A 26,352-nucleotide genomic window follows, 5' to 3' on the forward strand; every position below is an offset into this window, starting at 1 on the left:
CAGGGGCCGGGCGGCGGAGCGGGCGGGAGGCTGAGGGGGCGCCCCCCCGCGGGACAGGCGCGGGGACGGCTCCGGGGGGCGGGGGCCGGGGCCCGGGCCGGCTCGCGCGGGGGGTATGATGACCCGGCGGCGGGGCCCCGGATCTCGTCTCCTCCGCCGCCTCCTCACGGCAGCCCCAGCTCGCGGCTGAGAACCAGACCCACCGGCGGTGAGTCGGGCCGGGCGGGAAGGGGCTTCGGCGGGAAGCGAGCTCCCATCCGCTCCCCGAGGCGGGGCCGGCCGGGCCGCGGGGCTCTTCGGGGCGCCCGGCCTGCGGGGGGCGCCTCCCTGGGCGCGCCCCCACCCGGGACCCGGCGCCCAGTCCTGCGGCCCGGTCGTTCGCGGCCGCGGAGGGGCTTGCGTCCTCGGGAAAGCGCGAAGGCTCCGGGTTTGTTTTCGGGGCAACTCCCCCAGCCTGCTGCCACTTCTCTTCGGGGCGTGTTGTTGTCCTTAGATGACAGGGGGCCGCCTTGCGCCTCCTCACCCGGCCGGTTCCCCCCCCCCACCCCCACCCCCCGGCCGTCGTGGCAGGTTCCCAGCGTGTGACTTGTGCGTGTGCATTTCACAGCTCTGCTTATCACCATGGTTTTGGGTTATTTGTGCTCTTTGCGACCAGAAAGCGGTGCCTGGAAAGGACGGCAGTGGTGGGGTGGGTGTGGAAGCTTTTTCTGTCCTCTCCGCTTCTGTTCTTTAATCGTTAGGTTTGTAATTTGTAATGATGGTGGAGACTACGTGGGACCAGCCCACCTAATGTGTGTCTGTGCAAGCGGATCTAGAGGTCTGGCTCAGAGGGAAACTTTTGCTGTCGCCGCTTTCCCAAAGCTTTCGTTAAAAAGAGAGAGAGAGAGAGAGAGAGAGAGAGAGAGAGAGAGAGAGAGAGAAGGTGAGGAAACAACCAAAAACTCTTGGGTAAGGCCCGCACTTTCATAGGTCTGTGGGAAAGAGGCCCTTTTTGTGTTTAGCAACCAAGACTTGGGGCTTGGTCTCCAGGAGCGCTGGTCCAGCCTCCAGTTTGTTGTGGTGACAAGTCGTGAGCCTTGGCCTGTGTTTATGCTGGGCGCGTTTTCTTTCCTGTTTAGGTGGGGGAAGGGGGGAGGGGCTCGAGAAGGGGAAAAAACAATCCCAAGCTCCAATTGTCTTGCCTCCGCTTAAGCCTCGACCTCAGTTGTCGATGGACTCGTTCTGAGGCCGCCCGAGGTGCTTTTCCTTGGTGACACTTTGGGAATTCTCAGTGATTGCATCAAAGTATTCATTTCAACTGTAAAAATTCTTCTGCCCGCTCTATCCTTTATCCTATTTGTTTCTTAGTAACTGATGAAAACAGCAGCCTGGCTTCCTGCTCTTGATGAAGTGGGGTTAAATTAAGTGGCTGATGCCCTCAGCGAAACCTACAATTTTGTTCTTGTTTGTGTAAAGCTATTTTAGATTCCTGGTCTGGTGTGTGTGTGTGTGAGATTTAGAGATTGTAGAGAATTCAGATCAGTACCAGTTTTTATTTATGTAGGTCTAATGCTTTCTGTAAAACATTAAAAAATCTAACAAGTCCTATTACTTAATAATTGTTATTTAGCTGGTGATTTTGGACCTCCCCACGTAATGGGTTCTGGGTTCTGTGTTACAATACTGGTATCCTTCGCTTTAAGATACTGCTCCTTGCTTGAAAGATATTCTGGTAAAGTCACTTGTGGTTGGGACTGAAGGCAGCCAAGCCAGTAAAGCATCTGATGAGTAAAATGGTGATTGAGATCTTGTAAATGTGTCTACTGGTTCTAGTTGGTAAGTAGGACTTTTGCTGTGATTCTCATAAATAGTTTATACTATTTTGGGATATTATAGGTTTATGGACTGTAGAGTAAGTTGATTGGTAACTCGAGATTGAAAACCAAACCAGAACTCCCTCCTAAAAGAAAAAGAAGATAATCTCAAAATTCACAGTTCTCTGGAAAATCGAATTTCTTCATTCTGTGGTTTTGTTTTCATAAGCACAGCTTAGTCACTGGTTGTGTTGGGAGAAATCAGGGAGCCAGACCTGCCCTGTAAACTTCTTACACTTGGAACTTGTGCAACTTGTTGTTGGTTATATATTGTAACCGGTCCTTTTGTAATTTGAACTAATTTTGCAAACATGAACTTCCTGATCTGTCCTTTTATTTTCGTTTTCAAGACTGCATAAAGCAATCCATATTTTTTTAGTTTTTTTTTAAAGTTACAGTTATTAATTTCTCCCTTGTCTCTTCCCTTACATTTCATGCCATTCTGAACACAAGTGATCAAAATCATTTTTCCTTCAAGCGCTACCTCAACAGTCACTGATTTGCTTTTTGTTTCCTTTTTTGTTCCTAATTTCCCAGCTCCCTACATGACTTAAGTATTTTTGTAGAGCATAATTTGGCTCTTTAAAAAAACTTACATCCTGTTTTTTTATTTTTCTCTCTCTCTCTCTCTCTTTTTGGTTATATCATCTGAGCAATATTCTAAGCTCTTTGAAGATAGGGAAATGTGTGTATTTCTTTTGGAATCTTTAAGGGCACCTGGTACAGTGCTTTCCCAGTGTTTAGTGGAAAAGAATCAGAAGACCTGAATTCTTTGCCAGCATTGCTACTCATTAGCTCTGTGTAAAACCTGTCTGCCTTTCTTGGGTCTCCTTTTTCTCATCTTGGAATTAGGGGGTTTTGGAAAGAATCTTGTAAGGTCCATTTTAGCTGTCAGACTCTGTACTATTTGCTAGTGTCTTCTGCTTCTCAAATACATCTCCTTCCTAGGAACAGTTTTTCATTTTTCCACATTCCCTGGCATACTGGTAAAAGTTATCTCATCTGAAAGAACTTGTTCTACCTTCCATCTGCCAAACTGTTGTTACCTTATTTAAGTCCTGTTTTCCTTAGGCCTTTGCTGACGGATCTAAACAGGGTCATCCCAGCGTTTATGTTCCATATTCATCTACGCTGTTAATTTGACATTTTCCTTGTGCTTGAAACTCCTCGAGGTATAGCTTTCTTCATTCTAAACTTTATGGGACTTGTAGACTGTCCTGTCATACGTCAAGATCAAGATTGGTACTTTTTTACCAAACACAAAAAAGACTGACTTTTCTTTGGTTCTGTTGCTATAGATTCATCATTTCAAATAAATAACAGAGCTGTTGAAATTTAGGAGAAGATGTCCTGCTTAGAAGGAAAGTACCCATCAGCCAGTTTACCAAGATATTACAAAATATTGATTATATGGCTGTAAATTACATAGAATTGTAGAGTTAGTCTTTCATCAGCTAACACCACTTATTCCACACCCTCTCTTTGCATATTGGTTGGGGAGCTGGCTTGTTGGTTCCTTCTGAAGGAAAGTGCTACAGGAAAGGGGTGGGGAACTTCCATTCAAATGGTGTCCTTAGGGCTTCAAGCTTATTTTTTCCTTTTGTATCACTACACTTAGAAAACTAATCTATATATTCTCTTGTAGGCAAGGGACCGTAATTTCGGTCTCACTTGAATATTGCTCTAATTTAGAATGACACCTGAGGGGCGCCTGGGTGGCTCACTCAGTTAAGCGTCCGACTTCAGCTCAGGTCACGATCCAGCTCAGGTCACGATCTCACAGCCCGTGAGTTCGAGCCCCGCGTCGGGCTCTGGGCTGATAGCTCAGAGCCTGGAGCATGCTTCCGATTCTGTGTCTCCCTCTCTCTCTGCCCCTCCCCTGTTCATGCTCTGTCTCTGTCTGTCTCAAAAATAAATAAACGTTAAAAAAAATTAAAAAAAAAAATAGAATGACACCTGAGATCCCCTTATGTTTACATATGGAGAAGTATGTGATCTCTTTCTAATCATTCATCCTAGCAAACATTTGACACATACTATATGCTAACCATTGTGATAGATTCTGGTGAAAGAAAGAAAGAGAGAGAGAGAGAGAGAGAAAGAAAGAAAGAAACCTTCTGTGCTACTGAGAATCGTCCTCATGAAACTTGAAGTTTGGATGTCAACTTGGGAATAAATAGTCATACTTAGAATGAAATTTAGGGTGACCTCATGAGTTAATATGTGATCTGGCCCTTGTCTGCCTCTTTGGGCCCTGCTTCTATTATTTTCTTCCCTGTTCTATTCCATCCATACTGGATCTCTGCTTCAAATAGGCCAAGAATGTGCCTTGGCACCAACTGTTCTCTTTCACTGGGGTGGCTCCTTCTTGTCAATTAGGTCTTAGTGTAAGTACTACCACCTTACAAGGCCTTCCCTGACCACCAAATCTAGAGTATGTCTCCCCTTCCCACTGTCTCTATCATATTACTGTGTTTTCATCATAGCATTATCACTAGCTACTATTTTCTTGGGGGTGTGTGTGTGTATTTGTCTTCCCAGCAGAAAGTAAATTCCAAGAGATAAGGGAACTTGTCCATCTGGAACACCACTTGTTATCCCTAGTGTCTAGAAAAGTGCCAGGCAGACATATTAGGTACTCGATACATGTTTGTTAAGTGAATAAATGAAATAACTAAGTACAAGTGTGGTGAGTGGTAAGAAGTGGTAGAGAATGCTATGAGAGCCTTTACCAGGAAACGTAAGCTAGTATGAAGTGGTCTGGGCAAGACTTTTCTGAGTGTATTTGTCAGCGTAAGGCTGACTAAAATGTACATAACCTAGGAAAATAGTTTTTCTCTCATGCAACAGCCTGAAGTAAATGTTCCGGGTTGAACTGAGCATTCGTGGTGGGCAGGCGGCTCTGCTCTGATCATCCAGAGACAGTTCTTTACATCTTACTGCTCTGCCTCCCTTGGACGTGGTCTCATGGTGGAACCTGGGTCTCCATAGGTTCTTGCTGCTGGACATGGAAAGGAACACCAAGAGCTCACCCACACATCACTTTCTGTTGGTGAGAGGGACTGGTAAACACAGCCATGTGCCTGGGGTGAATGAGAGAGTAGATTTTGATCCAAACCAACATTCTGTACCACACTGAAAGAAGTGAGGCTTAAGCAGAGAGACTAAAAGGATAAGCAGAAGTTAGAAAAAGAGAAGGCTAACAGGCAAAAACAAAGTTCAGAGAGGGAATGTTACGTGTGAAGGAATTAGGTTAGGGGAAATTTAGCACTGCTGGAAATTTAGAGATTTTGGACTTTATCGTAAGGTTTTAAGCAGGGGACGGATTGGCGCTTTTTAAAACTTCAGTTGTAAAGAATGAATTGGGGGAAAGGAGCTTAAAAAGGAGGCTTGAGAGTACCATTTGGAGGAGGCAAGTTAGGCTTAGTCCAGGATTGTCAGCAGGGGTGGAGAGAAATGGGTAGAGTGGAGAGAGAGATGATATTGCAGTGAAGGAGTTTTCTTCCCAAACCTGCTTGCTTTACTTTTACAGCTTGTGTTTTCTCACTTACCTACTTGAATGATATGAATATTCTTTACATATCAGCGTGCTCGAGAATATGTACATCTGTGTACATGTCAGCCGAGGACAAGTGCCTCAGAGGCAGGCAGTCAACATACAGTATTGATTTTAGGTTATTTTAGGTCACCAATTGTTAAATTGTATCAAAGAGGCAAAGATGATACTAAGTGAAAGCAGTAGGAATTTATTATTGGTGTGGAAGATGGAAGTTACCTGAAGGGTAAAGACAGAACTCTGACAAATGATTATCTTGGTTGTCATAACCAACTGTTCCATTCATAGTTATAATATTTGAATTCTTTACAGTAAGGGTACCTGTGCTGCCCATAATAAATGTTGCTAAATAGATGGGACCATGTCAGGGAGTGAATGGGGAGGCTGTTAATTTTACTGCTTTTGAAAGCCTTGGGTTCTAGCAAGACTCAATTCTGTTTAGCAATTAATACAAGCATCAATAGCTGCAATGGCCTAATTTGTCATTATATTCAGATGGTTAAATACTTGAAAAGTCAGGTATGAAATGAAAAGACTAGTTTATTATTAGAGTCAAGAGGTAGGACATTTTCAAGAAGTCAGAAGTAACTTCTATTGGCAGCTGTTCTCATGTGAATTGAGAATATTTGTAATTTAGCAGAGTCTGATACATAGTAAGTTTTCCACAGACGTTAATCCTGTTCCATATCTTCCTTTGGGAGGTCTCACCCCAGGAAGAAAATTGCTTCCCCACTTTGCAAAGGCAAATTTTATGGAACATAGTATCTTTATCTTATGTCTAAAAATGGCTGCTTGTAGCTGAATTATATAAATAAGAGTGTTGACTTTTCTAGGCAATTTTGATTTTGTATCTTCTCCTCACCTAGTGCTTGTTGAGGTCAGGATGAGTCTCAGCCACACTGGCATGATATATATATATTTTTTTATTTTTTAATTTTTTTTTCAACGTTTATTTATTTTTGGGACAGAGAGACACAAAGCATGAACGGGTGAGGGGCAGAGAGAGAGAGGGAGACACAGAATCGGAAACAGGCTCCAGGCTCTGAGCCATCAGGCCAGAGCCCGACGCGGGGCTCGAACTCACGGACCGCGAGATCGTGACCTGGCTGAAGTCGGACGCTCAACCGACTGCGCCACCCAGGCGCCCCTGGCATGATATTAATTACCATACACACATGCTGTGGGGAAGGCCAGTGAAATTCTGGATTGTTCTTTCCCTGTGGGTAGACATAGAAATTTGTCTTACTGAATAAGACTTATATTCATTTATTTATATACTTAAACTTTCAGAAAAATTTCCTAGAGCTTGTGCTTTTTGCAGTGCTCAATGTGAAGATTTGAAACCACCAGTATCTATTGTTTTGTGTATTGAGTGAAAGTTGTCCATAACATTACTCTGGTAAATGTAATATTTTAAAAAATATTTCGTTATTAATGTACTTTCAAAAATTTGGCATTAAACTTCATGAATTCTATTCAGTATTATTACTTTAGGCTTCCATATTCTTAGACATAGCTACAAACTACAAATTTTGTATTCAGATTCTTTCATTAAATATTTTTAGGTATATAAACTTTGTGCTCCTGTTTTTTTTTTTTTTAATTTTTTTAACATTTATTTTTGAGAGACAGAGACAGCATGAGTGGGGGAGCGGCAGAGAGAGAGGGAGACCCAGAATTTGAGCAGGCTCCAGGCTCTGAGCTCTCAGCACAGAGCCCGACACAGGGCTCTAACTCAAAAACTGTGAGATCATGACCTGAGCTGCAGGTGGACGCTTAACCGACTGAGCCACCCCGGCACTCCTGTGCTCCTGTTTCTTCATAGATTATTAAAATTAGTAGCTCAACAGATACACAGTGGAAAACAAATTTCAAAAATTTGCTTCCTTTCATTGTTCAAAAATTGGCTCAGTTTTATGGTAAATATTCTTGCATAAATTTTAATAGGTAAATTTTGTAAAGGTATTACTTTGTTTAACATTTTTCTTCTATTGTAATTTGGTATTATGTCAGTGATATAGGCAGAACAAGATGACTTATGAATTCCTAGCTGTGGAGTTAAATTGCATTGACTTTAACTTTTAATTTACACTTTTTTGTCTTCAAGGTTCACGTAAATTATGGAAACTCTTGTTTAAGGTAAATCCAGATCACATTTTAGAAATTGAAGGCTGAGGATTTGTTCTTCATTCCAGCTGTCTAGTCCAGTGCAGATGGTTTTTAGTTACATTCAGTCACAAAGAAATGTACACATTGCTTTTTTATGTCTGTAACATCCTTTGTCACGCTTCCTTCCTTTCTTGTGTGTGTTTATTCTCTTATGACTGGTAAAATTATGCTATGTGTTTCGGAGTGGAAACTTCCCCTGTATCTCAGAGACTGCACAGATAAAAGAGAGGGATATTTGAAAAATAAAACCAAGCATTTGAAAATCTTGCAGTTTAATGAGTGGTAGGGAGTAGATAGGAGGTTGGTAGGTAAAGGTCAGAATCATCCAATGAATACTGCCTGTCTGTATATTGCCAGAGTCTGGTAGTTTCTGGTGATGTAAGCAAACATCAAGACAGATATGGTACCTATCATGCAACTATCCTGTAGCTGGGAATGTAAGTAACATTAAATAAATAATTTCAAGTTGTAAGGGAGGAGCAGGATGCTATGGGTGTGCATGGTGGGAAGGATGGTGGTGTATGTGTGTGTGAGAGAGAATGAATGGTTTTCCCAGAAGAAAATCTTCAACATATCAGAGGGCCTTCCAAGAACTGGAAGGAGGGCAGCATGGCTGGAATGGGAGATTTTGGAACACAGGAACCAGATTTTTGTAGAGCTTGTTAAGGCAGATTGAGGATTTTGGATTTTATCCACAAAGCAATGGAAAACTTTGGAGGCAGGAGGAGGAAGGTGGTTAAGAAAGAGAGAGCAGTCATCTGATTTGCATAATTTAAAAACAAAGATCCCCAGAGTGCATTCAAGATTAGTTTGGAGGCTCCTGGCTGTTTGAACTAGAAAGGTCCCAGTAGGGGTAGAAAAAAATGGCTGATTGAAATATACTTAGGTGGTAGAATCGGTAGGATTTGGTTATAGATTAAAGATGAAGTAATAAAGGGAGAAGAATGAATTCCAGACACTAAGAACTGCATATGTATTAAATAAATTAATTCTCAGAGTAACCCCATGAAGTAGGTATTGCTATCACCAATTTACAGATGAGGAAACTGAGACTCATTTCCTCTCTGATTTTTGGCTTCAGATGTTGTATATATGGTGGTGTCTCATAACTGAGACAGAAGACTGGGGGTGGGGTCGAGGCTCATAAATTTAATTTTGTACATGTTAAATTTGAGGTATATTCAAGATATCCAAATTGCAGTGTGGGATTGTTACTTGGAAATAAGAATTTGAAGTTCAGGAGAGAGAAGTCTGAGTTAGAAATAAAGATTAGAGAATCTTTTGCAGATGACTAACCCTGGGAGGTAGTTACTGAAAACGGGGGAAGTGTGGACAAGAGAGGGAGGACTAATGTAGAGCCTGAAGGCATCTAAGTGTTACATGGTCGAGAAGAGAGAAGATAAATATGAAATGGCTTATATGCTATGTCAGTGGTTTGGACTTTATTCTAAAAGTTTTAGCTTTGGGAGTCTTGGGGTTTATTGAGCTTGAGATATTTACGGATGTTCAGGGACAAAAAGCTGGGCTTTTCTCACCCCCTTTCTCCATATTTTTTGTGAGAATTACTTCCTGTGGTTCTTCAGGAGATCCTCTCTATAGGTTTCACATCATTTGATTACTTTTTTCTGATCATTTTATCAGTGGTCCTCTTATATTGTAGTGGGCAGAGCTAAACACTATTAAAATAGTGTATGACCTGAGCAGAGTAGATAGCATTCACTTTGTCCAGCACATTCTGGACACTATTTCTATGAATGTAGCTGAAGATTGAAATCGCTTTTGAGGGGAGGGGAACATTATCACATAATGTTTCTCTTACCAACTGGAAGTGTTTTTCGTATACGTATGCTCCCGCTAAGCCTTGTATTTCTTATCCTTGTGCTTTGTGGTAGTCATATTTTTTGGACCTAAGTAGGATTCTGTATTTGTATTAAATTACATCTGCTAGATTTGTGTTGTGGTTTCTACCCTATTGTGATCTTTTTGGACCTGTTCCTTAGCAATATATTGAGTATCCTGCCCAAATTTGGTTCATCTGTAAATTTTATAAGCATGCCATCTATGTCTAAATTTAAAGAATTGATCAAAAAGCTAATCAGGGGGTGCCTGGGTGGCTCAGTTGGTTAAGTGTCCGACTTCAGCTCAGGTCATGATCTCATGGGTTTGTGGGTTTGAGTCCTGTGTTGGGCTCTGTGCTCAGTGCTCGGAGCCTGGAGCCTGCTTCAGATTCTGTGTCTCCTTCTTTCTCTCTGCCCCTCCCCTGCTTATGCACGCACGTTCTCTCTCTCAAGAATAAATAAATAAACATTAAAAAAAAAAAAGAAAGCTAATCAGGGCAGGAGTGAAGACAGCTGTGGAGTGAGCTCTGGGGCCATAGAGTCTGGGTTTGAATACCTGTGCTGCCACTTAATGGTTGTGCTATTTTGGGCAAGTTACTTTAAACACTCTGTGTCTTAGTTTCCTCATCTGTAAAGTGGAAATAATGTTAGTATATTCTCCATAGGGTGAGAATTAAATAAGTAATGCATGTGAAGTGTTTAGACTACTACTTGACACATAGTAAGGGATCAGTCATCTAAGCTGTTGTTATTATTATCATGCTCATTATTTTATAAACCATCATAGATGTTCATGCTCTTTTAACAATATGACCTACTATTGCTGAGTCTCAAAGAGTGCTTACGGTTGTGTATTTAGACCAGAAGGTTGAACTTTCTGTGCTAGGAAACATGTTTTAGAAAATGTGTGAGATGAAATCTTAGCCAGATAGTTATATTTTACTTGTGGTTTTTCTAAACTAAAAGTGTTCTTATCTATTAATTGAGGAGTTGTATAAAATTGAGGATCTAATTCTTCCTGTCTCTCGATGTAGGTATGGCATCACAGCTGCAGGTGTTTTCCCCCCCATCAGTGTCGTCGAGTGCCTTCTGCAGTGCGAAGAAACTGAAAATAGAGCCCTCTGGCTGGGATGTTTCTGGACAGAGCAGCAACGACAAATATTATACCCACAGCAAAACCCTCCCAGCCACACAAGGGCAAGCCAGCTCCTCTCACCAGGTAGCAAATTTCAACATCCCTGCTTACGACCAGGGCCTTCTCCTCCCGGCTCCTGCAGCGGAGCGTATCGTCGTAACCGCTGCTGATAGCTCGGCCGGTGCTGCTACGGCAACCTTCCAAAGCAGCCAGACCCTGACTCACAGAAACAACGTTTCTTTGCTTGAGCCATATCAAAAATGTGGATTGAAAAGAAAAAGTGAGGAAGTTGACAGCAACGGTAGCGTACAAATCATAGAAGAACATCCCCCTCTCATGCTGCAAAACAGGACTGTGGTGGGTGCTGCTGCCACGACCACCACTGTGACCACAAAGAGTAGCAGTTCCAGCGGAGAAGGGGATTACCAGCTGGTCCAGCATGAGATCCTTTGCTCTATGACCAATAGCTACGAAGTGTTGGAGTTCCTAGGCCGGGGAACATTTGGACAGGTGGCTAAGTGCTGGAAGCGGAGCACTAAGGAAATTGTGGCTATTAAAATCTTGAAGAACCACCCCTCCTATGCCAGACAAGGACAGATTGAAGTGAGCATCCTTTCCCGCCTAAGCAGTGAAAATGCCGATGAGTATAATTTTGTTCGTTCTTATGAGTGCTTTCAGCATAAGAATCACACCTGCCTTGTGTTTGAGATGCTGGAGCAGAACTTGTATGATTTTCTAAAGCAGAACAAGTTTAGCCCACTGCCACTCAAGTACATCAGACCAATCTTGCAGCAGGTGGCCACAGCCCTGATGAAGCTCAAGAGCCTTGGTCTGATTCACGCTGACCTTAAGCCTGAAAACATAATGCTGGTCGATCCAGTGCGCCAACCCTACCGAGTGAAGGTCATTGACTTTGGTTCTGCTAGTCACGTTTCCAAAGCTGTGTGCTCAACCTACTTACAGTCACGTTACTACAGGCAAGTGGCAAATGCTAAAAAGCGTATCTTAGACTAGAGATCTGTCTTTATACTTAAAGGTGTTACATAGGGCTACATATAACAATGAATTTATTTACAGGGTCCAAGATAGAATACTATGTTTTACTTCATACCCCTGTGTGGCATTCCTATATGTAACATTATTTTATTTAACACTGGAAAAATTCAGTTTGATTCTGAAGGTTGTTTCTAGTTGAATGAATACTAGCATCTGGTTCTTTTTTAGTAAGTGCCATTATACCCAATTTTCCCATTCTAAAGAGTCTTTAAAAATATAAAGATGTTCACTTATTTGTAATGAATTTGGGCATATGCTGCTACTTTTTCCACATTCCTATCTTGGCAGGTAGGATGCCTTGGGAATAATTCCAGGTTTTTTCATTCTTATACATTTCCTATCTTGTGTAATTTAGAGAATGGAGTTTGTTGATTACCAAGGGCTCTTCCTGTTTTAACATTCTCTGTAATAGTTTGAACTTTTTTGGTTATGAGCTTATTTGGTTATCCTAGAATGTCCTTGACCCAAGTGCCTTATACTTCAGTGATTTCTATTTCCAGATTGGTACTTCTAACAAAGCTACCTTTTTAATATATAGTAATTATTGGGACAGTACTTAAAGGGTGGTATATACAATGTTGTTTGTGCTGTTAACCAAGGAGAATTACTGAAAGGAAAGGGGGAAGTCTTTTGAAGTGAGCTTTTATTTCTCAGTACGTCATTTATTTGACTAGTTATTAATTTTAAGTAATCTGATAATTTTAGTGATCATTCATTAAATACAGATTTTCCACTCACCCAGTCAAGAAGTGAAACAATAAACAAAAAATAGGTAATCGACAAAACATGTTTATCAGGAGATATGTCCAACATGTCAAATGCCTATATGAAATTTTGAGTAAATAGAAAGTCTGAACTTAGAAGTTTATATTATGTATGAAAGTAATAGAAGGGTGTTTTAACCATACAGGGGCTCAGAAAATATGCCATCTGCATATTTTTTTTTCTAATGGTGTAAAATCTGCTTAACATGAAGTCTACCATTTTAACCATTTTTAAGTGTACCATTCAGTGTCATTAAGTACATTCACAATGTTGTGTAACCGTCACCACTATTTCTAAATTTTTTTTGTCACCCAAAACAGAAATTCTGTAACCATTAAGCAATAACTCCACCTTCCCCCTTCCCCCTGGTAAGCTCTATCTGACTTTCTGTCTCTGTGAATTTGCCTCTTCTAGGTACTGCATGTAAGTGGAATCATGCAATATTTGTCCCTTTGTTTCTGGCTTATTTCACTTAGCATAATGTTTTCAAAGTTATTCCAGACTGTAGCATGTATCGGAATTCCATTCCTTTTCATGACTGAATAATATTCCAGTGCATGAATGTACTATATTTTGTTTATCCATTCCCTTGGGTTTCCACATTTTTGGCTATTGTGAATAATGCTGCAGTGAACATTAGCTCTCAAGTGTTTAAGACCCTGTTTTCAATTCTTTTGGGTATATAGCTAGAAGTAGAACTGCTGGATCATATGATGATTCTGTTTAATTTTTGAGGAATCACCAAACTGTTCTACAGCTACACTATTTTACATTCCCAGTAGCAATGCATGAGGATTCCAATCTCTCCACCTCCTCATCAACACTTGTTTTTGTTTTCTGGGGATGGGAGGGATAATAGCCATCCTTATGTGTGTGAAATGGTATTTGATTTGCATTTCCCTAAAGATTAGTGATCTTGAGCATCTTTTCATTTACTTATTGGACATCTGTGTATCTTCTCTGGAGAGATGTCTGTTCAAGTCCTTTGTCCATTTTTGAATTGGGTTGTTTTTTTGTTGAGTTGTAAGAGTTCTTTATATATTCTGGGTATTAATCCCTCTGCAGATAGATGATGTGCATATATATTCTCTCATTCCGTGGGGTTGCCTTTTCACTTTGTTGATGGTGTTTGCACAAAAGTTTTAAACTTTGATGAAGTCCAGTTTGTGTGTTTTGTTTGTTTGTTTGTTTCTCATGCTTTTGGTATTATAGCTAAGAAATCATTGTCAAACCAGTGTCCTAAAGTTTTTTCCCTTTTGCTTTCTTCTGAGCGTTCTATAGTTTTTAGCTTTTATAAGAATATAATATAGACATAGATAGCTCTTATATTTTGTTCTTTGATCTATTTTAAGTTAATTTTTGTATACGGTGTAGGGTAAGGGTCCAGTTTCATTCTTTTGCATGTGGATATTCAGTTTTCCTAGCACCATTTTCTCAAAAGACTATTTTTCTCCAGTGAAAGATCTTGACACTTGTCAAAATTCATTGACCACAAACACAAGGGTTTATTTCTGGGCTCTTTTGTCCATTGGTCTGTATGTCTGTCTCTATGCCAGTAGCACATCATTTTGATTACTTGTAGCTTTGTAGTAACTTTTAAAATCAGGAGTGTAAGATCTCCAGCTTTATTCTCTTTTAATATTGTTTTGGCTATTTGGAGTCCCTTGAGATTTCCATATAAATTTTAGGATGAATTTTTCTATTTCTACAAAAAACCTCATTGGTTTTTGAAGGGTTGTACTGAATCTGTAAATCACTTTGGGTAGTAATGACATTTTCACATTACATCTTCAAATCCACTCTTCTCTATTTTTATCTTTTCCTTTTATAACTTTGTAAAACTATGGTATTTCTTACTTGAGAGAGATGGAGTAAAGAAATTCCTAGAGCATTGGTTTCTGGTTTCATATTGCTCTAGGCAGTTGGGCTAATTTTGCGAATCTCTCCTCCATTTACTGATTCACTACTTGGAAGATTTAGGTTCTGATTACTTTTTCTTTTAGTTTGCTCCTTTGAGTAATCCCACCACTACCCACTCGTGTGTATTTGCAGAAACACTCTACAGGTCCACTTACAAGCTCAGTTCTGCATCTTGTTGGGAGCCTTGGGGAATTAGGAGGGAGGGCACCGCTGTGGGGTGGGGGCTGATGGGCTCTTGCTTCTTGATCTCTTCTCTAATCAGGCCTGCAGGTGTTCTTTAACTACTTGCCTTGGCTTGTAACGAAAGCAATTTTAAGATAGAAGAAGAGTGATAGAAATAAGAATTATTTTGTGAAATAATTTTGATGGCATTTTCTCTTGAGGGGCAAAGATTTGAGGGGTACATAGTTCTGGCTGCTTAGCTTTCTCCAGTAAGTAATTCGTTTGAATAATTTTCAGTGTTAGGTTGCTGTCTTTGCCCCTTTCCCTGTCCTTTTAAATTCAAGCTGCGATTTGAGTAATTTGGTTGTTTTGTTTTTGGAAACAAATAGGATTTTCAAATTTTTAAGTCCACTGGTGATTACTCTTCAACAAATCATCCTGCAAATCCATTGCATTTAATTGCTGAGTATAGGAGTAATTTTAAATGGAGCTAAGTTTACCCCTTAAAAACAGGAGTTCTTTCTGTGTATTACTAAGTAATTAGTGTGCATACTGAAGTCCAATATCCAGGGCTTGACTGCATTTAGGATTTAGCAGTGGGACTCTTCTGTTTTATCGCAGCAATACTTGATAATGAACCCAAAGCCAATGGAATAGCAGCTCAGGCATTCCTTCTTTATCATTAATTTTATCCACAGTGGTATTCTTCATGTTGCTTTTAGAGGCTATTACGTCCTCACCCTGTTATCTTTCAGAAAACCTCTGTGAAATCCCTTTGGCCATTGAAGCATCCTGGCTCCGAAGCCAGCCTTCCCCTTCCCCTCCTTTTTAGTTTACATTGCTTCATCTTGCTGATAACATGTCAAAATATTATCAGTTGACAAACTTTTGCCACCATCCTGTCTCTGTTAGCAGTGGGCATGGCTAAATGCCTTAGGCAGTGGAAATAATATGCTTTATTTCCTGGCACTTTAAACGTAAATGTAGACTAATTTCAAGAAAAGTTGCTGTCTTTGGGGCTTGAGTTTCAGGCACAAAGGTTTGCCATGCCTACAAGCTCAGTGCTTTTCCATTCTGAAAAATGGAAAACTGGCCTTTATTGAAAGTTGAGATCGCTGTATTTGTTATATGTGGAAGGACAAAGTCTAGAGAAGGAAAGCATATTTTCAGTTTATCCTAGACAAATAAACATACTACAGTTTCACTAAGCCACAGATGCAGGAAGTTAAGACTTTATGTAACCTATCTGATCTGATAAGTAAGTTTGATGCCTCTGAGATGGGCAGGAAGAAACAAAGAGTGTTCATGAAAAAGAGCAGAGAATAATTTCTGCTGTTAAGTGAGCCTACCCACAGCGTGCTCTGGGTTCTAGTAAAATAACGCTTTATAACTTTGGAGGAATTTTTTAGTTTAAAGAAGTTTGAAGTTGAGAAATCAAAAGACAGGGATTGCTATTTCTACAACCTGGTTACAGTAATCAGAGCCTGTTTAGTATTTGTTTTTTAAGGATGGGATGTATTTTCAAAGAAAAGACACTCACCATGTCTAAAGTACAATTAATGCCATTTTCCTATAAAAGTGAATATTGTCAGTTTGGATTTTTCCCTCTCTTCCCTGTGCTTCTATAGATAATCTTAAAAATTAAAAATTTTTTTTAACATTTATTCAATTTTGAGAGACAGAGATAGTACAGCGGGGGAAAGACAGAGAGGGAGACACAGAATCCAAAGCAGGCTCCAGGCTCTGAGCTGTTAGCATAGAGCCCAACACAGGGTTTGGACTCACGAACAGAGAGATCATGACCTGAGCCAAAGTCGGACATTTAACCGACTGAGCCAGGCACCCCTAAAACATTTTTTTTTAAGTTTATTTATTTAATTTGAGAACGAGAGAGACAGCATGAAAGGGGGAGGGGTAGAGAGAGAGGGAGAGAGAGAGAAAGAATCCCAAGCAGGCTTCACAGCACTGTCACTGCAGAGCCTGACTCGGGCTTGAACTCGTGAAACCGTGAGATCATGACCTGAGATGAAACCAAGAGTTGGACGCTTAACCGACTGAGCCACCTGGGCACCCCTCTATAGGTAATGTTTTTTTACTCATCAGTTGTTAGAATGTCAGAGCTAGAAAGGGACCTAGAGAAGTAATTATCTCAGTATCATTATACAGGTAAAGTAGAACCAGAATTTTACTGTCTAGAGTTCTTATTGAGGGATTGAAAAATAATGGAGGCCAAGGGGAAAGATGATACAGTAATGAAGATAGTACCAAGAATTATAATCTGAATTCACAATTTAAAACATTCAGTCTTTAGAGAAGTACCTGCTTTAAATGATGCTGTTCTGTTCAATAAAAGAAAATAATTTCAATCTTTTTGCTTCTTAGAGTTTAGGTCAGCCAGCATTTCTAGTTTCTAATGGTAGTGAAAAGCTCTCAGTAGACTGAGCAGCCTTATTTTATTTTTTTGCTTTTTTTTTCTTTTGGTACTCATCTTTTTGTATGGTAGATGGGGTAGAATTACTCTTTTAGTGAGTTTTTGGTAAAAATCCTTAGCTGCTTTTGTTACTCCAGAAGCAGAGTGAGACTAAATGGAAAAACTGATTCCAGCCAGTCTTTAGGGGTTTTTTTTTTTCTTTTTTCTTTTCTTTTTTTCTTTTTTTTTTTTTTTTTTTTTTTTTTTTCTAATGGAGCTTGGGGGCTGGAATTAGTATTTTTCTTAATTTCTCTGAAACTTTAAGCTTTGGAAGCCTAACAATTACCATGTATTATTGCTACTTTTTTAATGAAGTAAGTTATTGGGTAGCCTGCCCCTCCCTGTGACCTACCTTTGGATTTTAAAATGTCTTCCTGGTATAGTGAGAATGGCAGAATCAATCTGCTGCTCTTCAGTTGATGCTTAGGAATGTTCTAAGCCCAGTTTTTATTTTGGCACAAAGCCATTTGCACTTTCCCTGCCAGCTATTTTTGGCACTGTCATGAACTTGGAAATTAACGATTCTGCTCACTGAGTGTAAAAATTTTGTCCCTTTTCAATTTTAGAATAGCTTTTATGTTTCTGGATAGTCTTACTCTCTAGTTTATTAATGCTGTTAAATTTGTGCCATCTTAAAAACATGCTATACTGGCTGGGGTTTAATTAAACTCTGAAACTCTGTCAGTAATATGTGGCTCTAGCCACCTGCAAAGAGTATCCCCTTTGAAGGTTGTTTCTTTGGTTCGCAGAACCACAGTTCACCTCAAATAGCATAAAAACAGGTGATAGTAGTCGTTCTATCCATAGCTGTCAAATAGTGGAAGTCTCAGCAGGCTCGGATTATCCTTCTGCTGTTTCTGTACAAGGGTCAGGAAAGCCTCTAGACCCTATGGAGTCCTCTACTTTACCTTATTTTCTAAGGGCTACTTACTTAGAAAAGTACTTGGGGAGGATATTCTTATTTTAGGAAATATCTTTATACTCTGCCTGCTCAATCCTCCCTGCTCCAGAGCAACAATAAGCACATATTACTTAAAAGTGAAGTTGGGGAAACCTATACATCCCATGAGGGTTCATAGCCTGTTAGATGGAGAGATCTGCTGAGGGGTCTGGAGCTGGTATTCCCTTACACATTCCAATTCTGTGACTTGTAAGAAGGAAAGGAAATTATTTGGAGATGATGATAAAATGTTTAAGAGCTCAAACCTTACATCCAGACTGCTTGGCCTCCATCATTTTGTAATTATGTGGCCTTTGGTGAGTTACTTATCTTCTCAATGCCTAGTTTCTTCATCTGTAAAATGGAAATGATACTTTATTACATAGAATCTGATACACCATTGATTAGAAAAAGAAACATTATTTAGGTCCCAATAAGAAAGTAAAAGCACTGCCAGTGAACTAAAATACATCATCATTTGCAAGAATCTTCTTGATTTCAGGGATGTTAAAATATGAAAAAAACAGGGATGCCTGGGTGGCTCAGTTGGTGAAGCATCCAACTCTTGATTTCGGCTCAGGTCATAATGATCTTATGGTTTGTGAGTTCAAGCCCTGCATCGGGCTCCCGTGCTCCACGCGGACAATGCGGATGCTGCTTGGGATTCTCTCTCTCTTCTCTTTCTGCCCCTCCCCCACTCATGGTTGCTTGTGTGCTCATTGTCTCTCTCTCAAATTTTTTAAATTTTTTTTTTCAACATTTATTTATTTTTGGGACAGAGAGAGACAGAGCATGAACGGGGGAGGGGCAGAGAGAGAGGGAGACACAGAATCGGAAACAGGCTCCAGGCTCTGAGCCATCAGCCCAGAGCCCGACGCGGGGCTCGAACTCACGGACCGCGAGATCGTGACCTGGCTGAAGTCGGACGCTTAACCGACTGCGCCACCCAGGCGCCCCTCTCTCAAATAAATTTTTAAAAAAAGTGAAACAAGCATTCATCTTAGAATTGATGACTTAACATTAGTAATACCTACTTCCATAGGATTTTTGTAAAGGAATAAGTGACCACATTTATGAAGGGCTTGTTAGAACATTTAATGGCACAGAGTAAGCACTATAGAAGTGTCATCTATAATTATTATTGATATTAGTGATACATATTATCATCACCCTCCCCTTAAAAACCCATTTATCTCATAATTTTAGTCGTGGTTGGAATATGCCATGTATACCATCAAGCCAAATTGAGTTATATAGGTGGGTATGTGCTTAACTCTTACTTATTTAGAGACAGTACAATATACTCAGTTCTGGGGCCAGATAGCCACGGTTCAGATTCTAGCTCTGCCACTTATTAACTGTGATTTTGGACAAATTTTTTTTTGCCTCAGTTTCCTCTATAAATGGGGATAATAATTTTACCTTGAATGTATTCATACATATAAAGCTCTAGGCTTATGGTATTATCTTCGTTTTCTCTTTAAGGTTCCCTAGCGTTAGGTTTTTCACTTGGAGCATTAATGGAAATGAATATTCTATAGTGCTGCCAACCACTATATTTCTGTAAAGGCATTTCTGTTACCAAGGGGTATTTATTGATCAGGTCATTTAATTGATTTTTCCGTAATTAAAAAGGTGCTAAGAGTAAAAAGAATAAATCTGGGATCCCTTATCTGGGATCCCTTATCTGAAATCTGTGATTTCAAAATCCAGAAAGCTCTCAAAATTAAAAAACTTTTTCTAAGTTTGGTGTATTGGCAAAATCTGACTTGAAACAATGTAAGGCCGGGGTGCCTGGGTGGCTCAGTCGGTTAAGCATCTGACTTTGGCTCGGGTCATGATCCTCGCGGTTTGTGAGTTCGAGTCCCGTGTGGGACTCTGTGCTGACAGCTCAGAGCCTGGACCCTGCTTCTGATTCTGTGTCTTGCTCTCTCTGCCCCTCCCCTGCTCATGCTTTGTCTCTCTCTGTCTCAAAAATAAATAAAACATTAAAAAAAATTAAAAAAAAAAGAAACAACATAAGGCTACTTAAGGTCTTTATTCACCAACATGGTATGACTATTCATTGACTTCGGTACAGAAGTATTAATGTGTTTGATTTGAGGGTGCTTCCCTAAACTCCATTGGGATTATTATGCAATATGTAGTTTATGCATGATAGTACCTTTCTGAAATTAAAAAAAAAAAAATGTGAATTCCAAAACACAGCTGGCCCCAGAGGTTTCAAATGATGGATTTTATATCAAAGATAGTTTTCAGTTTCTTTAAATCAATGTACCTTTAGCTGATACTAAAACGGGACTTAGTCAACATAATTTCCCCAGATAATGTTTATTTTTTAATTTGCTATTTTTGTTTTTGCTAGAGCCCCTGAAATTATTCTTGGATTACCGTTTTGTGAAGCTATTGATATGTGGTCATTGGGCTGTGTGATAGCTGAGCTGTTCCTGGGATGGCCTCTTTATCCTGGTGCTTCAGAATATGATCAGGTAAGAGTGTATACTTGAATAGAAAGCAAGTATTTACTAATGAAATAGATTTTAGAGGAAGGGAAGTACTTACGAGTGAAGTTTTTAGATATGGAAAGAATAGTCTAATTAGAAAGGATTTTTTAAGGATACAATTTTCTCTACCTGCTTTTTAGTCTGATGTTACATTCGCAATTCAACAGTTAAGAAAGGTTCTTATTTCATATTACTTTGGTACCTTTCCAGATCTGTGATGACTTATTAGAGAGACTGACTTTGGTTAATAAATGTGTCTTGTGAGTTTTTAAGATATGAAAGTAAAGAAGGATGAGGAATAGGAATTTTAAGAGTGACCTTTGGCTCACTCAGAGGTGTTACTTCCTTTTATACGTGCCATATGCTGAAGTACTCTCAACAAATTGAAACACATTGGGCCCTGGAAGCTGTGATATATACTGGGTCTCTGTAAAATACGATTTAGGAGGGAAATCATAGGAGTTGAAAAGTATTGGAATAAATGGTCTATATCTCAAAACAAAGGAGCTTTAGAAAATATGCTGCAATTTCCCAAGGAGCTGGTCCTAAGGGGAAATGAAGGGAAATAAATTGTAAATTCTTATTTCTTGTTCTTTTAATAAAAATGGTTCTAACCACTATGCTGTAGGCATATGCATTGAGGGCATAGACTGTTTCATCCCACTAGTATATCTTCAGCTTCTGGTCTGTGTGTGGCACATAGTAAGTACATGAGGCTTTTTAATTTTTTGTTTAAAAAATTTTTTTTAATGTTTATTTATTTTTGAGAAAAGGAGAGAGAAACCGAGTGCGAGCAGGGGAGGGGCAGAGACAGAGGGAGACACAGAATCTGAAGCAGGCTCCGGGCTCTGAGCTGTCAGCACAGAGCCTGACGCAGGGCCTGAACCCATGAACTGTGAGATCACGACCTGAGCCGAAGTCTGGTGCTTAACCGACTGAGCCATCCAGGCGCCCTTGTTTATTGTTTTTAAAGAAATAAATGTTTATCTGGAATTATTAAAAGGAAAAAAGAACAAAACAGTGTTTTTCCCTATTCAACCTAGAATTTTGATTCCTTGATCCATTTTAGATTCACCTTCCAAAAATTTGACTCTTTGGGCACGTCTTTGATTGAAATATAAAAAATGAATTACTCATGTGATATGTAACTAGTTATATTGAACTTTGAAATTTAATCTCTCTTGTACCTTGTGAGAAAGAAGCCAGCTTTCTTATTTTACAATAAAAAAGTGTGAAGGAGATTAAGTGAGGCAAAAACACAGTTGGTTGAACTAAACTATTGATTCTCCTTTTTGAGAATCCGATGAAGTTAGGGATGTGAGTCTTCTCAGAAAAATTTGCATATGGTATTTTGAGTACAAATTTAGGAGATTCATGGATCCCTAGTTAAGAAACCTTACTCTGAGCCGTCAGTCATGAAAGTGCCATCCCTAGGCCAGCCTTCAACTTTAGTAAACAGATTGGTACTGTAAATTTTCCTAGGAAGTAGAACCAACTAAAATTAGATTTAAAAGCTAAGGTACGCCTGAGGCTTTTTAAAATAAAGAGATGAACTGGTAGTTTTGAGGATTTTTGCCCAGTGTGCATAGATGTGAAACTGTGGGTGGTAGGAGGAAGTCATTTTTCCCATGTTGAATAAATGGGATACTGCTGTTTTAGAGCAGGATTGGGGATAGGTTATCCTGATGCATCTCTGGTTATACAAAAAGATTTCTGTGGCAGGGTCTCTGTTCTTCCAGCCAAGTTTCTTTAAAACAACTTTATTGAGGTATACTTTGTATACCATATAAGTCAGTCATTTAAAGTGTACAACTCAGTGATTTTTAGTATGTTCACAGGGTTGTGAACCATCCCCATAACCAGTTTTAGAATATTTTCATCCCTCTGTAATGAAACTCTGCACCTAATTAGCAGTCAAAGCCCATTCTCCCTAACCTGTACCCTCTCCTGCCCCTGGCCACCACTAATTTACTTTCTGTCTCTATAGACTTGCCTATTGTAATTTATCATATTTATTACACACAATGTGTAGTTTTTTTGTGATGGGCTTCTTTATTAACATGTTTTCATCCGTGCTGTAGTGTGTATCAGAATGCCGTTACTTTATTTATTTATTTATTTATTTATTTATTTATTTATTTATTCAACGTTTTATTTATTTTTGGGACAGAGAGAGACAGAGCATGAACGGGGGAGGGGCAGAGAGAGAGGGAGACAACAGAATCGGAAACAGGCTCCAGGCTCTGAGCCATCAGCCCAGAGTCCGACGCGGGGCTCGAACTCATGGACTGTGAGATCGTGACCTGAGCTGAAGTCGGACGCCCAACCGACTGCGCCACCCAGGCGCCCCAGAATGCCGTTACTTTTTATGGCTGAATAATGTTCCGTTGTATATATGTTCATCACATTTTGTTTATCCATTTATGTTTTGATGGATATTGAGTATCATCTTTTGGCTATTGTGAATAATGGTGCTATGAACACTGGCATACAGATGTTTAAGTTCCTATTTTCAGTTTTTGGGGGGTATATAGCGAGAAGTGAATTACTGGGTTATCTGGAAATTTTATGATTAAACAAACTGTTTTCCACAGCAGTCATATCATTTTGCATTCCTACCAGCAATACACAGGGGTTTCAATTTCTCTACATCCTTGCCAACACTGGTTATTTTACTTTTTTTTTTCTTTTCTTTTCTTTTTTTTTTTAAAGATAGCAGCCATCCTTATGGATGTGAAGTGACCGCACAGAGCCCACTGGGGATTGATTCTCTTCTCTCTTTGCCCTTCCCTCACTCAAGTGCGCCCCAGGGGATACCTGGTTTATCTCCTCTAGAGAAGTTTACTTAAGTCCATTGCCCATTTTTGAATTGGGCTATTTATTGTTGTTGAGTTGTAGGAGTTTTTACATATTCTGGGTATTGATCCCTAATTAGATATATAATTTGCAAAACTTTTCTCTCATTCCTTGGAGTTGCCTTTTCACTAAGTTGATAGCATTGTTTGCACAAAAGTGTTTAATTTTGATGAAGACCAGTTTGTTCTTCCTTTTGTTACTTGTACTTGTGGTATCATATCCAAGAAATTATTACTAAATTCCAAGTCATGAAGATTTCTCCTGTGTTTTCTTCTGAGAGGTATAGTTTTGTCTCTTGCATTTAGATGTTTGAGCCATTTTAAGTTGATTTTTCAACATAGAATAAAGCAAGGGTTCACTTTCAGTATTTTGCATGTGGATATTCAGTTTTTCCAGCACCATTTGCTACAAGACTTCTTTCTCTGCTAGATCTTAGCAGAGAAAGCTAAGATCTTAGCTAGGTCTTAGCATCCTTATCAAAACTCAGTTGACCATAAATACAATGATTTATTTCTGGACTGTCAATTCTGTTCCATTGATCTGTATCTTATATCTGTCTTTATGCTGGTACCACGTTGTTTTGGTTACTATAGCTTTGTAGTCGGTTTTGAAACCAGGGAGTGTGAAGCCTCTAACTTTGTTCTTTTTTAAGATTGTTTTGGCTATTTGGGGTCCCTCATGATTCCATATGAATTTTAGAATTTTTTTTCCTGCAAAAAAAGTCATTGGGTTTTTTCTTGTTTTTTATTTTTTCTTGTTTTTTTGTTTTTGTTTTTGTTTTTGTTTTAGTAGTGAGTGCATTGAATTTCTGGAAAGTATCAGCATCTTAACAATACTGTCTTCTGATCCATAAATGTGACCAGATTTTTTTTAGGTTTTCTTTGGCAGCTTTTTGTAATTTTCAGAATATAGGTTTTACATTTCTTTTTTTTTATGTTGATTTATTTTGAGAGAGAGAAAGTGCGCACACATCCGGGTGAGCAGGGGAGGGACAGAGAAAGAGAGAGGGAGAGAGAGAATCCCAAGCAGGCTCTTTGTTGTCAGCACACAGAGCCTGACTCGGGGCTTGATCCCACAAACTGTGAGATCATTTCCTGAGCCAAAATCAAGAGTTGGACACTTAACCAGCTAAGCCACCCAGGCACCCCTACATTTCTTTTATTTCTAAGTATTCTGGGGTTTTTTGTTGTTGTTTTGTTGGCTGTGGTGAATGGAATTATTTTCTTAATTTTATTTTCAGATTGTTTCTAACGTATAGAAATACAATGAGTTTTGTAATTGATCTTGTATTCTGCAACTTTGTTGAACTCTATTACTAGTAATTTTCTTTCTTTTTTTTTCTTTTTAAAGGTTATTTATTATGATTTTTATTAAGTAATCTCTATACCCAACATGTGGCTTGAACTCACGACCCCAAGATCAAGAACTGTATGCTCTACTGACTGAGTCAGCCAGGCACTCCTCTAGTAGTTTTCTGATAGAACTCTAGTTCTAATAGTTTTGATGGATTCCTTACAATTTTCTAACTATAGATCATGCCAACTACAAATAAAAGTAGTTTTACATCTTCCTTTCCAATCTGGATTCCTTTTTTCTTTTCTTGCCTAATTCCTTTGCAATGAACCACTAATACAGTGTTGAATAGAAGTGTAAGAGCTGACATCCTTGCCTTGTTCTAATTTTTAGGGGGAAGGTAGTCTTTCACTATAAGTATGATATCCACTGTGGATTTTTCATGAATACTAGAGCTGAGATTATATAGCAAATGTTTGTGAGTCTTTAAATATTAATTAGTTAATAGCTTCAAATTTGTTGGAAACATTTTAATTGTTTAAGATAACAAATGACATGGGAATGCAAGCTGGTGCAGCCAGTCTAGTATGGAGGTTCCTCAAAAACTAAAAATAGAACTACCCTGGGGCGCCTGGGTGGCGCAGTCGGTTAAGCGTCCGACTTCAGCCAGGTCACGATCTCGCGGTCCGTGAGTTCGAGCCCCGCGTCGGGCTCTGGGCTGATGGCTCAGAGCCTGGAGCCTGTTTCCGATTCTGTGTCTCCCTCTCTCTCTGCTCCTCCCCCGTTCATGCTCTGTCTCTCTCTGTCCCAAAAATAAATAAACGTTGAAAAAAAAATTAAAAAAAAAAAAATAGAACTACCCTACAACCCAGCAGTTGCACTAATGGGTATTTGTCCAAGGGATACAGGTGTGCTGTTTTGAAGGGACATATGCACCCCATTGTTTATAGCAGCACTATTGACAATAGCCAAAGTATGAAAAGAGCCCAAATGTCCATCGATGGATAAAGAAGATGTGGTATATGTATGTGTGCACATACATACACAATGGAGTATTACTTGGCAATCAGAAAGAATGAAATCTTGCCATTTGCAACTATGTGGATGGAACTGGAGGGTATTGTGCTAAGTGAAATTAGCCAGTCAGAGAGAGACACAAATCATTACTTCACTCATGTGAGGACTTTAAGAGACAAAACAGATGAACAGAAGGGAAGGGAAATAAAAATAATATAAAAACAGGGAGGGGGACAAAACAGAAGAGACTCATAAATATGGAGAACAAACTGAGGGTTCCTGGAGGGATTGCGGGAGGGGGGATGGGCTAAATGGGTAAGGGGCACTAAGGAATCTACTCCTGAAATCATTGTTGCACTATGTGCTAACTAATTTGGATGTAAATTTAAAAAAAAAATAAAATTAAAAATAAATAAATAAAAATAAAATAAAATAACAAATGACAGTAATACTTTTTGTTTGTATAAATGTAAGACTTGTTTTTGCTGTATTATAAGCTATATGAAAAGCAATATCTGGATGATAGCTTCCCATTCTACTTTGGCTTAATTTAATTCTGTAATACTAACATTAAAAAAATTTTTTTTAATGTTTATTTATTTTTGAGAGAGAGAGAGAGACCGAGTGTGAGCAGGGGAGGGGCAGAGAGAGAGGGAGACACAGAATCCAAAACAGGCCTCAGGTTCTGAGCTGTCAGCACAAAGCCTGATGCCAGGCTCGAACCCACAGACCATGAGATTATGACCTGAGCCGAGGTCAGATGCTTAACCGACTGAGCCACCCAGCCTCCCCTGTAATATTAATATTTTAAAATATTT

At 39.5% G+C, this 26,352-nt stretch overlaps 1 protein-coding gene across 8 annotated transcripts in view; it reads left to right on the plus strand.

The window, feature by feature from the left end:
- Nucleotides 1–75: 75 nt before the first annotated feature.
- The window catches only part of HIPK1 (homeodomain interacting protein kinase 1), a 52,325-nt gene continuing 26,048 nt past the window's right edge, over nt 76–26,352 (plus strand). For 7 of the 8 annotated variants that reach the window (XR_005788888.1, XR_005788889.1, XM_040471361.1 and 4 more), the window contains exons 1-3: nt 77–208; nt 10,451–11,528; nt 20,230–20,353. Coding sequence is in view for 6 of the 8 variants with exons in the window: in XM_040471361.1 (XP_040327295.1) it covers nt 10,453–11,528; nt 20,230–20,353 (1,200 nt within the window). In the remaining 2 variants the exon portion in view is untranslated. Of the gene's footprint in view, nt 209–10,450; nt 11,529–20,229; nt 20,354–26,352 lie in introns of all 8 variants that reach the window. The other variant, XM_040471366.1, reaches the window with a different exon arrangement.

The sequence above is a fragment of the Herpailurus yagouaroundi genome, unplaced genomic scaffold (assembly GCF_014898765.1).
Source record: "Herpailurus yagouaroundi ecotype Mexico unplaced genomic scaffold, PumYag 77, whole genome shotgun sequence".
NCBI classification, from domain to species: Eukaryota; Metazoa; Chordata; class Mammalia; order Carnivora; family Felidae; genus Herpailurus; species Herpailurus yagouaroundi.